Below are 13824 nucleotides of genomic sequence, written 5' to 3' on the forward strand. Positions count from 1 at the left end.
TATTTACTTACCCTCCACTTATTTTTCCTTTTTTTATAAAGGGCCTGTTTAGCAAATCTTATAAGCCAAATTATTGGCTTATAAGCCCGTAACAGCTTATTGACGAACGTTTGTCGACCCAACTTATAAGTTGAATTAAGCTGATAAGTTGAATGTTAGTAAAGACGTATTTTTTCTCAACTTATTTTTGATTTTTCATTTTTTTTTATCAATTTTAATTTTTGGATATATTTTTTTAAATGTTAATCTAACTTTTTTTTTGAGAGTCAAAAGCATAACTATTCATTGATCAAGAGACAAGATATCCATGTTTACATAAGGGACAATTTCAGTGGGATAATGATTCTCCCACACCTGTTGAGAACCAAAAGGGAATAACCTACCAAGGTGATGCGCTACTGAGTTAGCATCTCTTTTGACATGAGACCAACTAATGGATTTAAAAGAGGTACTAGTTACAAGAATGTCATCTAACACATAGTCCAAATCAGACAGATATGTTACACCTTTGGAGGGCCGATTAACCAGATTTTTGCAATCAGATTCAAGGATCACTTCCTCAAGTCCGTATTTTCTGCCCAGCCTTACCGCGATGTCGATTGCTTTTGCCTCAGCAACTTCTGGTGACCAATAAGCTCGGATTCTTTTAGTAGCTGCAAAAATCACTGAGCCTGTGAAGTCCCTGGCAACCACACCGATGCCAATCCAACCTCAATAGCTAGCGAAGCATCCATATTTATTTTTGTAACACCGATTGGAGGTGCTAACCACTTACTTGAGCTTTGCTTACCGTTCTTCGTTGGTTGTTTGTAAATGTGTGTATTGTAGTTTCCATACTCTTCTACTAATCTCTTAACTCTAGCACCAATAATGTCATTTGAAGTGCTTTTATTTTCAAAGACTCTTTGGTTTCGCTCCGTCCAAATACACCACGCTAGAGTAGCACCATATTGTTGCTTCTTCGGATGAAAATTCTTCCAGCTAGCAACTAGATCACACCCAGGTTTTACTCTCTCCCAGTTACTCATTTCTGCACAGCCACATTTCTCGCACAGATCAATCACTTTGGTGCATTCAAAAATGGAATGACGTGCACTTTCATATATTTGATGGCACCGCGGGCATGTTGCATCTTCAATAGGATGACGATGTTTTAACAAGCTTCTTACAGATAGAGATTCTGTACAAAATCTCCACAAGAAATGACAGACTTTCGGAGATATAGCAAGACTTCAAATAACAGACCAAGCTTCATGCACAGCTTTAAGATTGATCCCTTGACCCAACATGTATGCTGTTTTAACCGAGTAGATTCCTTCATTTGTGAAAGCCCAAGTGAGATCATCATTTTGATTTCTCCAGCTCGATGGAACGGCTAGTATACGCTTGACATCATTCTCGCAAAAATGCTCTATAATCAACTCCTGACGCCATTCCTTATCGTCGTGGTCAATTAGATTACTGACAAGGTTTAAATCCTCAACTGGATCACTCATGATATAACGACCATTTTCATCCACCAGCCATGGGTCCGTCTAGATGTTTATTTTTGATCCATTACCAACTCTCCATGTAAGTCCTTCTTTCAACAGTGCTTTAGAACTCCATATACTCTTCCATGAGTAACTACAAGAATAACCTAAAGCTGACTCAAGGAAAGTACAATTAGGATAGTATTTTGCTTTCATTACTCTTCCGAGAAGTGAATTCTCCTATTGTACCAACCTCCATGCTTGTTTTCCCAAAAGTGCATCATTAAAAATTTTAAGATCCTTAAACCCCATTCCACCTACACATTTGGCCGTGCACATCATGGTTGTCACGGCTCTAAGTCGAGGCGAGTCGATGGACCTCCGGCTAGTCGACTAGTCGATCAGTCATGGACTAGTCGACCAAAACAAATATAACTATAATTAAATATAATATAACATATATGCGAGGCTGTAAATAAAGCTGAATCCATTACCTGTGAGGAAAAAGCATGGCTGCAAAGTGAGCTCCAATTCTCAAATATATCAGGAATGAAAGCCACAGTCCACAGATAAAGTTGCACGAGTCCAACAAACCTGAGTACCTGAATCACATATCATGAAATTCTGTAAATTCTCTGACTCGCTTTTGTGTTGTTGACTACTTGACTGTAAAGCGCATTGTACGTTCAAGAGCTCTTTTGGCTCAACTACAACATAATAACAACCTGACCTGAGACTCTGCCAATTGACCTCTGATACCATGTTAAGTTATCTATTCTTCAAAAACCTTAATGTACTTATTGATAACTCCTGGTGGCGGGGCTGCTCCTTCGACGGCGTCCTGGATCCTTCTCTGCTGTAGAGGTGTAGTTGTGGTTGGGTTCCTACAAAACAACACCGGAAGGGGGGTTGGAGTCCCGCGGCGCCTCCGGCGTGAGAGTAAGAACTAGCTTTTTGGGAAGATGAATATGAATGCAGGGTGGCTATGCGTGTATCTGAGTGTGAAAGAATGATTAACCCCAAAACCTCACCTTCTTGGGCTATTTATAGCTCAAGGGTAGGGTTTTGGGGTTGGTACCTTTGAATCGTAGCCATTGGTTCTGGGAGCGGAGGGCACCTGGCTGGAGTGGATGCTTTACACGTGTCAGCGTGGGACTGGTCGAGGAATGTTCTGAGGATCCTCTGACACGTGCCCTGATTATTCCCACGATTGATGTGTGACGGTTGTTCCCGTCACGTGCTTGGGCCAACGTCTCACGTGTCGGGGTTTGTCGAGGTTCCGCTTGCGGGACTGAGCTGGTCAGGAGTGGTAGTGTGCGGGACTACTCCTTCCAGGAGCTGCGTGGAGTTAGGAGCTTAGGAGTAGGTCTCCCAGGAGCTGTTTGGAGTTAGGAGCTTAGGAGTAATCCTCCCAGGAGCTGTATGGAGTTGAAGGCCTAGGAGTAGTCCTCTCAGGAGCCATATGGAGTTAGGAGCTTAGGAGTAGGTCTCCCAGGAGCTGTATGGAGTTAGGAGCTTAGGAGTAATCCTCCCAGGAGCTGTATGGAGTTGAAGACCTAGGAGTAGTCCTCCCAGGAGCCATATGGAATTAGGAGCTTAGGAGTAGGTCTCCAAGGAGCTGTATGGAGTTAGGAGCTTAGAAGTAATCCTCCCAGGAGCTGTATAGAGTTGAAGGCCTAGGAGTAGTCCTCCCAGGAGCCATATGGAGTTAGGAGCTTAGGAGTAGTCCTCCCAGGAGCTGTATGGAGTTGAAGGCCTAGGAGTAGTCCTCCCAGGAGCTGTATGGAATTGAAGGCCTAAGAGTAGTCCTCCCAGGAGCCATATGGACTATCATGTGCCCCCCACTCCCTTATGCAGATTTTCTGGATGGGGGAGTGAATTTGGGTATGTTTGTAGAACATGAGTTTTTGATTGTTTTGTTAAAAGAACTTGAGCTTTTATTTCCCCCAGTCCGGAGTTCGTTGAGTTCAGCGAATCAGGACTAAGGTGGTTGTCTTTAGCAGGAGTTGAGTTTTTCTTGCCCCCAGTCCAGAGTGCGTTGAGTTCGGAGAATCAGGACTAAGGTGGTTGTCTTTAGCAGGAGTTGAGTTTTTCTTGCCCCCAGTCCGGAGTTCGTTGAGTTCAGCGAATCAGGACTAAGGTGGTTGTCTTTAGCAGGAGTTGAGCTTTACTTGCCCCCAAGTCCGGAGTTCGTTGAGTTCAGCGAATCAGGACTAAGGTTGTTGTCTTTAGCAGGAGTTGAGTTTTTCTTGCCCCCGGTCCGGAGTGCGTTGAGTTCGGCGAATCTGGACTAAGATGGTTGTCTTTAGCAGGAGTTGAGCTTTACTTGCCCCCCAGTCCGGAGTTCAGTTGAGTTCAGCGAATCAGGACTAAGGTTGTTGTCTTTAGCAGGAGTTGAGTTTTTCTTGCCCCCAGTCCGGAGTGCGTTGAGTTCAGCGAATCAGGACTAAGGTGGTTGTCTTTAGCAGGAGTTGAGCTTTTTCTTGCCCCCAGTGGACTAAGGTGGTTGTCTTTAGCAGGAGTTGAGCTTTTCTTGCCCCCAGTCCGGAGTTCGTTGAGTTCAGCGAATCAGGACTAAGGTTGTTGTCTTTAGCAGGAGTTGAGTTTTTCTTGCCCTCGGTCCGGAGTGCGTTGAGTTCAGCGAATCAGGACTAAGGTGGTTGTCTTTAGCAGGAGTTGAGCTTTTCTTGCCCCCCAGTCCGGAGTTCGTTGAGTTCAGCGAATCAGGACTAAGGTTGTTGTCTTTAGCAGGAGTTGAGTTTTTCTTGCCCCCAGTCCGGAGTGCGTTGAGTTCGGAGAATCAGGACTAAGGTGGTTGTCTTTAGCAGGAGTTGAGCTTTACTTGCCCCCCAGTCCGGAGTGCGCTGAGTGAGAAGGAGTCCGGACTTGGAAGTTGAAACGGTTTTGGGGTTTTCCCCCCCAATTATTTGAATTATTACAGCTGTAATGATTTGGAGAGACGTGTCGTAATAATTACTGCTTATGATGTGTTGCTGGGATCGTGCCACGTGGCGTGGATGTTGGATATTTCACTGCCTCTATAAAAGGAGGGGCTGCCCTCTTTCTTTAGTTTTTACTTTTCTTCATCTTCTCTTCTCAATTTTCTCTCTTTTCTCTGAATTTTTTCCGTCGGGATTTCTTGCTGGTGCGCCGCCGTTGTCCGGTCTTCCCCAATTTCTCCGTAATCTCTTCATTTGTAAGTTTCTTCCTCTTCTTTTCTTTATTTTAGTTTGCTGTTCGATTGGGTTTTGTGTTTCTGCTATAGTTTTTGTATGATGTTGTGTTTAGTTCTTGTTTTGATTGTCTTGTATATCTGTATATATGTGTGTATATATATGTTTTTGTCTATATTTTGGTGTTTGATCCTGTAATGATAGTGTTTCTGGAATTAGGGTTTTCTGTTAGGGTCCGGACTTGGGTACTTAGTCCGGACTAATAAGCTAGGTTTTGATTTTGTAATTGGTTGTTGTTTTTGAGTTGTTTTGATATCTAAGTTCGGAGTAACAGGCTAGGGTTGTTTGTTTGGGTTCGGGGGTTTTTCAGTCTGGAGAGGACGTTTAGTTTTATATTTTGGTTGGGTCTCCGGACTGTCTGATTTTGACTTGTAATAAAATTGAATCATAGGGTAGTCCGGACCATGTAGCTTCAAAGATAAATAAACTGTAGGAGTTTTAGACTAACCTTTGTAACTTGTTTTAGGTTTATGGTCCGGACTAAAGCTCTTGCCAAGGCCTTCATAACTTGTTATCCAGGGCCATCTAGTTCAGATTCTGAGTCTTCTGCTGATTCTAAACGGGTTGCGATGGGGAAGAGGGCTTCCACTTCGGATTCTGAGGCAATAACGAAGCTTACAGTTGCTAAGATATCTTCGAGAAAGGTACCCTGTAGTCCGGAGGGTTTGTGGGTGGAGAATCTTGGTTATTTTGTTACTAAGAGCGAGGAGATAGAAAACAGTTTTTATTTTAGGAGCGTTAGGTCCGGATATGCTAGGCAGGAGAATGCTGGCCCGGGGCCCTATCATAGGGAAGCTTTTGATAGGAAGTTTGCGAACAACATAGTGGCTAAGGAGCACTATGAGTTGAAGGATGAGTATGCTGGGCTAGATAATGAAGCCCAGGATTCGGCGGTCCGGGCTGCTTTTCAGTTGGATCGCCGGATTGAGTGGAGGTGGCCGACTCCGGATGAGAGGGCTCATCATAGGCCGGCTGATGGCTTCGTTCCCGTGTGGTTGGAGCATCTCCGGTCTGGATGGAATCCACACTGGCATTTGTTTCTAAAACATTTGTGCAAATATGTGTACAAGATCTCTCCAATGCAGATAACGCCTAATGGAATAAAGTGGATGACTTGGTTCATTGCCACCTGCAATCAATTTAAAGTTCAGCCCACGTTCAAGCTGTGGCATCACATCTTTCATTTAGTCCGGTCTAGCCAGTTCCCGTTATACGAGCTTCGGTTCCGGGCTCCGGAGTGTGGATACGGTGGCTCTTATAGGCCCGTTATTCAGCAATCTTCGCTGAAGTTTTGGAATGGGGAGTTGATCATGCTCCAGGGTTTGGACTTGTACTATCTACCCCATATAGCTTCGGAAGGAGTCCGGACTCGCTTCCGCAGGGATGTGCTCCGGGGTGACGCTCTCCGGTTAATTTTTGCATTTTGTGAATGTCTGGGTTTCCAGATGACCCGAGACACCTTTATGAATCATAGAACTTTGCACAGGCTGGGCTGTAAGTAGTTTTCTTTCTTGTCCGGACCTTTTAGATGTTTCTTTTCTGCTCCCCTTTGTTTTTGCTTCTTGTGTTTGACTTGTGTTTTTTGTTTGTTTCCTGCAGGTTTGCCACATTATAATCCGGACATGTCGTCCTCCGCTTACAGTGATGCTCTGAAAGGTCTGGGCAAGGCTTTCAAGTTGCCAAAGAAGAATGCTGCTGGTGGCTCCGGATCGAACGCCTCGGCCGAGGAGGGATCACAGAGCAATGCCGTCCCCAATCCGGAGCCTGAATTTCATGTGAACCAATCCACTCCGGAGCATAATGTTGAGTTGGATATGGGTAATGAGTTTGACAATCTTGAGGATCTAGGTCCTATTGGGGAGGTTCCGGGTGCTGATTCTGGGCGGAGGAGGAAGAGGCTCTGGACTCTTGGGTCGAAACCTCCTAGGGCTGAAAACTATGAAGCTGGCTCTGGGTCCGGGGCTGGCAAAGGGAAAGCAGTTGATGTGGATAGTCCGGATGAAGGTGGTCCGGGGCTGGAGGAAAAGGTGGCTCGCTTCATGGCTGGGATTCCGACTCAACCTCAGTGGAGTAAGATGAATGAGTCCGGATTCGATGCCACAATGAAGGAGTGTTCCCGGCTCTGGGGTCAGGTATTTTCTTTCTGTTCTTGTTTCTTGCCTTGATTTGCCTTAGAATATTTTTCTGAGTTTTTCCATTTTTTGCAGCTTGGCGGGTATATGGCCGGATCAGTTTCTCTGGCCTACAATGAACTTAAAAACTCCCGGAGTACCATTGCTGATAAGGACTCGGAGATTAGTCAGCTCCGGGACCAGATAATTGTGAAAGACAATTCCCTCTCGGGACTGAATAAGCACCTGAATGAGGTAACAATCCGGGCGGAAAATGTTGAAAAGGAGGCTTCCGAATTAAAGTCAGAGTTAGCTGAGCTCCGGAAGCAGATGTCCGTTGTGCGTCCGGATTCTGAAGTTGTTGCTGAGTTTAAAAGGTCCGAGGAGTACGATAGAGCCCTTGCTAATGCTGGTGCTCCGGAGATAGTTCGCTGCTGGCTGATTGCTGAAAGGCATATCAAGACGAATCCGGAGGCTGATTGGGATAGTTTCGTCTCTGAGTTTATCAAAGCCAAGGAAGATATTGAGCTTGGACTAGGTGAACCGGAGCCGTTCGACGGCCCTTGCCCCAGTTTCCTGCCTCCTAATGCTCCGGAGTCCTGATCTATATTTGATTTGTAAAATTGCTACTGATTTAAGACTTGATAATATTTGGTTCTTGTAATATTTTTTGTACTTTGTTCCGGGCTCGTTTGAGGCCAGTGAATTTGTAATGAATGCTTTCCTTGCTGTTATTTTAGTCTGTTTCTGTAGTTTGTTTTTGCCTTAGAATATTTTTCCAAGTATAATTTTGCTGGTTAGTCCTGACTAATCATCTTGTCCGGACTAGTGGTTGCTTTTAGTTAGAAAATTGGTTCTAAGTAAAAGTTGATTGCTCTAGTCCTTACTAATAGCATGTCCGGACTAGTGGTTGCTTTAAGATAGAAAATTAATTCTAAGTACAAGTTTGTTGCTCTAGTCCTGACTAATAGCATGTCCGGACTAGTGGTTGCTTTAAGATAGAAAATTAATTCTTAGTAAAAGTTTGTTGCTCTAGTCCTGACTAATAGCATGTCCGGACTAGTGGTTGCTTTAAGATAGAAAATTAATTCTAAGAAAAGTTAGTTGCTCTAGTCCTGACTAATAGCATGTCCGGACTAGTGGTTGCTTTAAGATAGAAAATTAATTCTAAGTAAAAGTTGGTTGCTCTAGTCCTGACTGATAGGTTGTCCGGACTAGTGGCTGCTTTTAGTTAGAAAATTAATTCTAAGTGAAAGTTGGATGCTCTAGTCCTGACTAATGGCTTGTCCGAACTAGTGGTTGCTTTTAGTTAGAAAATTAATTCTAAGTAAAATTTGGTTGCTCTAGTCCTGACTAATGGCTCGTCCGGACTAGTGGTTGCTTTTAGTTAGAAAATTAATTCTAAGTAAAAGTTGGTTGCTCTAGTCCTGACTGATAGCTTGTCCGGACTAGTGGTTGCTTTAAGATAGAAAATTAATTCTAAGTAAAAGTTGGTTTCTCTAGTCCTGACTGATAGGTTGTCCGGACTAGTGGCTGCTTTTAGTTAGAAAATTAATTCTAAGTAAAAGTTGGATGCTCTAGTCCTAACTAATGGCTTGTCCGGACTAGTGGTTGCTTTTAGTTAGAAAATTAATTCTAAGTAAAATTTGGTTGCTCTAGTCCTGACTAATGGGTCGTCCGGACTAGTGGTTGCTTTTAGTTAGAAAATTAATTCTAAGTAAAAGTTGGTTGCTCTAGTCCTGACTGATAGCTTGTCCGGACTAGTGGTTGCTTTAAGATAGAAAATTAATTCTAAGTAAAAGTTGGTTACTCTAGTCCTGACTAATAGGTTGTCTGGACTGGTGATGGATTTCTAAAAATATGCAAGTTAAAGAGAAAGCTTTTCATTGATCATTCATACAATATAGAATGAGAAACATTTTGGTTGCTTGCCAATATTGGCTACAAGTTTTTTGGTTGCTTTGTTTGCTTTACTACTGGTAGAATTTCCTTAGCCTTAGTCCATGCCAAGTGTTTGGGACTTCTGAGGCATCCATGTTCAAGAGCTTGTAGGTTCCTGGCCTGAGGACTTCTTTGATCTTGTATGGTCCTTCCCATTTGGGCATTAACTTTCCGGTGTTTGTGGGATCTGATGCTTCAGTGTCTCGAAGGACTAGGTCTCCAACTTGGAAGTTTTTGACTCTTGACTTCTTACTGAAATGCTCTCTTGTTTTCTCCTTGTATTTCTCCATTCTTTCCACAGCTTGGTCCCGGACCTCATCAATTAGTTCCATGTTTGTTTTGAGTCCTTCTTCATTTGCTTCTTCTTCGAAGTGTATTGCTCTGTGGGAAGGAGAACCCACTTCAATGGGCAGCATTGCTTCTGTTCCATAAGCTAGTTTGAATGGAGTTTCTCCTGTGCTTGTCCTTGGGCTTGTCCTGTAGGACCAAAGTACGCTTTGTAGTTCTTCTGGCCACTTGCTTTTACTTTCTTTGAGTCTTTTCTCGATACCTCGGAATAGGATTCTGTTGGTTACTTCTACTTGGCCATTTCCTTGGGGATATGCCACTGATGATTTTTTGTGCTTGATCCCGCGCTCTTGGAGGTAAGATTCGAACTCTGATCAAATGAATTGGGGCCCATTGTTTGATACTAGGACTCGTGGTATCCCGAACCTCATCAAAATGTTGCCCATAAACTTTATGCAGTCTTGCTGATTGATTGTCCTCATTGCTTTTGCTTCAACCCATTTTGTCATGTAATCAATAGTGACTAGTAGGTACCTGAGGTCTCCTTTTGCTCGAGGGAAGGGTCCCATGATATCAATACCCCAAACAGCGAAGGGGATAGGTGACAGGACTGAGGATGGTAGGACTGGGCTTATCCGGGACACATTGCTGAAGAGCTGGCACTCCTTGCACTTCTTGACGAATTCTATTGCATCCTGATGAATTGTTGGCCAGTAGTAGCCTTGTCTTATGATCTTATGAGCTAGGGCTTTGGCAGACATGTGGTCTCCGCATATTCCTTCATGCACTTCTGTTAAGCAGTACTTTGCTTCTTCTGGGCCGATGCACTTCAGGATAGGAGATGAGAAGGTCCTGCGGTAGAGTACTCCTTCTTCGAGGAAGAACTTGGCTGCTTTTGCTTTCAATCTTTGAGCTTTTCCTTTATCTTCTGGGAGCTCCCCTTTGTCCAAGTAGTTTATGAAGGGAGTCATCCAATTTTGGGTGCCTTCTATTTCCAAGACCTCTCCGGAGTCAATGGATGGTTTGTGGAGTTCTTCGAAGTAGACTGAGCAGTCCAGATCTGATGAATTCCGGACTAATTTGGATAGGATATCCGCTTCTTCGTTTTCTTCTCGGCATATCTGGAGGATTTGGTGGCTTGGGATTGAGGCTAAGTAGCTCTGAACCAGTGCTTGGTACTTCGCCAGAGTAGGGTCCTTTGCTATGTATTCTCCGTTTGTTTGCTTGACCACTATCTGGGAGTCGCTGTAGATTTTTAAGTCCTGGACCCTTAGAGTCCGGGAGAGCTTTAGTCCTGCGATCAACGCCTCATATTCTGCTTGATTGTTTGTTGCTGGGAAGCTGAAGGATATAGCTGTCTGAATCTTGAATCCTTCTGGACTCCTGAGTATGAGTCTGGCTCCTGACCTCTCGGTTGTTGAAGAACCATCTACCTTTAAGGTCCAGGCTCCCAGACTAATTTCCTTTTTTGGCTCCTGATCCGTGTCCATTGGCTCTTGGTCTTCTTCCGGGAAGTTGCATTCGATTATGAAATCTGCAAGAGCTTGAGCTTTGATTGCAGTCCTGGGAATGAAGCTTAGGTTGAACTGGCTCAATTCCACAGCCCAATTAACAAGTCTTCCTGAGATATCTGGCTTGTGGAGTATTTTCCTTAGTGGTTGATTTGTCATTACTCTGATCTCCCTCCCTTGGAAGTAGTGTTTGAGTTTCCTTGATGTTGTAACCAAAGCAAAGGCAAACTTTTCCAGTCTTGGGTATCTTGTTTCTGCATCTTTTAAGACCTGGCTTACATAGTAGACTGGTTGCTGTGTTCCATTCTCTTCCCTGATTAGGGCAGCTCCTACGGCTTGTGCTCCTGCTGACAAGTATAAGTTGAGAGGCTCTTCTGGCTTAGCTTTAGTTAGGACTGGTGGGTGAGAGAGGTAGGATTTGATTTCCTCGAATGCTTTCTGGCACTCTGGGCTCCAATTTACCTCTTTCTTGTTGGTTGCTCCTTTGAGTAAATCAAAGAAAGGTAAGCACCTCTCTGCTAGTCTTGAGACAAATCTCCTGAGTGCTGCTAGTGATCCTGCTAGTTTCTGCACATCTTTTTGGGTCCTGGGAGCTTTCATCTCATGGATTGCTTTTATTTTCTCCGGATTGGCTTCTATACCTCTGTTGCTGATCATGAATCCTAGGAACTTGCCTGCTCCTACTCCGAAGGTGCATTTCTCCGGGTTTAGCTTGAGTTGGTTCTTCCTTAGATTTTCAAAGCACTCCCTCAGATCTTCCACGTGCCCTGGTATAGTTGTTGATTTAGAAATCATGTCATCGACATAGCATTCCAAGTTTCTCCCAATCTGGGACTTGAATATCTTGTTCATAGTTCTTTGGTAAATGGATCCTGCGCTGGTAAGCCCGAAGGGTAGCATCACATAAGCGTAGACTGCTCTGTGAGTTATGAATGCTGTCTTAGGGATGTCCTTCGGGTTCATCTTTATCTGGTTGTATCCGGAGAAAGCATCCATGAAACTTAGCATTACATGTCCTGAAGTGGCATCTATCAGTTGATCAATGTTTGGAAGAGGATACGGGTCCTTCGGGCATGCATCATTTAGGTCAATGTAGTCCACACACATTCTCCATTTGCCGTTGGACTTCCTAACCATGACCACATTAGCTAGCCACTCCGGATATTTGATTTCTTTGATGATTCCTACTTTGAGTAGCTTTTCTACTTCTTCGTCAATGGCTCTCTGCCTCTCCGGAGCAAAGTTTCTTCTCTTCTGTTTACTGGTTTTCTGTTGGGGTTGACATCCAAGCTGTGCATTGCTATGGACTCGTGTAGTCCTGGCATGTCTCTTGGACTCCAGGCAAAAACATCTCTGTACTCCCAGAGCAGGGATACTAGTCTCTCCTTGAAGGACTCCTCGAGTCCTGACCCAACTTTCACTTTTTTGCTAGAATTGCTTTCGTCTACCTGGACTTCTTTTGTTTCAACTGCTGCTTCAATTTTTGCTTGTTCTTTATTTGAAATCATTTGATGAATCCGGGCTGCAGAGTTCTTCTTTAGATAGTTGTTTGCTTGTTCAGGTTCTTCGGTTGCTTGCATGGTAGGACAAGGTTGGTCTAGGACTCGATTTGTCTTGTCCACTACCATGACTTGGTTGCTTGCCAGTTCTTCTGAACTTGTTTTGTTTGCTTCTTCCCTTATCCGGGGTCGGTACTTCTTCATGCTTTGTTGCTTGCGAAGGACCATAGCCTTCCTCTTGTTATCTTGATGGGTTTCTGCCATAACTAACCCCTGGGTGTTGAAAGGAATATGTCCTAAGTCCAATCAGGTATTAGGATTTAGGAATAACTCTTTATATAATCTGTTTTGATTTCATTGATATTAATAAAGATTTGTTTTGTTTTTATTACGGGCTTTATCTATTTAAGTGTTTAAATAAGATATACCATAGTTTAGAGTAAAGCTTTTTATGGATTATGATGAGATCATAATAGTGAGACCTAAAAAGATGATAACTCTAAACTTAAATAGTTCCTGGTCATAGGATTACTAACTGGTAATTAATAATCCGCAAAGATCGGTACATACTATGCTTGCTTCATTATGAAGGATGTCTGTTCTCATAGACATTTGTGTGGTGACACTATAGCTAGTATGTAGGTGCTTATTATGGAATAAGTTCACTGAACATGACTCGCACAGCTGAACAACTGATGGAGTTCACTCACGTGTCAGCAGTTGTTCACATAGTGATAGTTGTACAAGTATCCTTAGACTTGAGGTCATCATAGTCATCTTGTGTACACTGAACTATGCTTTGATTTAGTTCTTAGTCTCCAGGGACAATTATTAGGGCTCTTCTGGGTATAGGAATTTGTACACGAAGATAATGTATGATCAATAAAGGATCTACCCCTTCCAGTGAAGGAAGCGAATGTTCAAGGCTGATCCACTTATGCTAGTTCAGGAATCTCTGGCCAGAGTGAATGAAATTAGAAAGGAGTTTCTAATTTGCATAGAACTAAGCATAGTAAATGGTAAGCAAGTGATTGAATTAGATAGGCTTGACACGAGATCCATGCCTTGTATTTAATCGGGACATTGTAGGGTAGAAGGAGTTTATTGTACGGTAACTATTCACTGACAGGTTCTTGGTATTCTAAGCAGTGAATTCATATTATCCGGATAGTCGCGATATGTTGAGAAGCATCACGCACGATGTAGAATATATGTGATTAATTAATTAATCATATTTAATAAATTAGAGAATTTATATAAATAATGATAAAATAGTTTTATTATTATTTATTTCTACTACCGGCTTAATATTGAACCTACAGGGTCACACCATAAAAAGAGAATGATTTTATAGTGGATGAATTAATTAATAATGGCTAATAATTATTTATTTGTGAAATAAATAATTAATTGGCAAATTTAATAATTGATTAAATGAGATTTAATTGATTATAAATTAATTAAGAAAAGTTCTTAATATTATTAATTAAGGATTTAATTTTTTGGAAATTAAATCAAGAGAGAGAATTATTTCTAAAGTGTTTAGAAAAAAGATTAATAATTAAAATGTGTTTTAATTATTAATGAGAATAATAAATGGGATAATAATAATAATATTTATGGGAAAATTTCAGCTGAAAATTTTGCCTATAAATACACTATTATAGACCCTATTTTATTCAAACCCCAGAAACCCAAAAGTTTTAGAAAACCAAATTCTCTCCACCTCCTCCTCCTCCTAAACGTCATTTTCTTGGTGGATACCGGTG

The 13824-nt window shown here is 42.6% G+C and overlaps 1 protein-coding gene across 1 annotated transcript; it reads right to left on the bottom strand.

Annotated features, from left to right (window-relative positions):
• Nucleotides 1–282: 282 nt before the first annotated feature.
• Nucleotides 283–1496, bottom strand: LOC141715208 (uncharacterized). Its single transcript, XM_074518686.1, has 3 exons — nt 1246–1496; nt 769–1161; nt 283–682 (listed from the first exon to the last, which is right to left on the bottom strand). The coding sequence occupies exons 1-3, from the start codon at nt 1494–1496 to the stop codon at nt 283–285; spliced, it is 1044 nt and encodes a 347-aa protein (XP_074374787.1).
• Between the last annotated feature and the right edge of the window lie 12328 nt (nt 1497–13824).

The sequence above is a fragment of the Apium graveolens genome, chromosome 3 (assembly GCF_009905375.1).
Source record: "Apium graveolens cultivar Ventura chromosome 3, ASM990537v1, whole genome shotgun sequence".
In the NCBI taxonomy this organism is placed as follows: domain Eukaryota; kingdom Viridiplantae; phylum Streptophyta; class Magnoliopsida; order Apiales; family Apiaceae; genus Apium; species Apium graveolens.

Excerpts from the sequence above, each read along its gene's own strand:
- LOC141715208 (XM_074518686.1), bottom strand. The coding sequence starts at position 1,496 with ATGAGTGATCCAGTTGAGGATTTAAACCTTGTCAGTAATCTAATTGAC. Across the intron at positions 1,162-1,245 it reads AAAGCTGTGCATGAAGCTTG|CTTGTTAAAACATCGTCATC; the intron begins GTCTGTTATTTG and ends ATCTGTAAGAAG. Across the intron at positions 683-768 it reads AAGCAAAGCTCAAGTAAGTG|GGACTTCACAGGCTCAGTGA; the intron begins GTTAGCACCTCC and ends TGTGGTTGCCAG.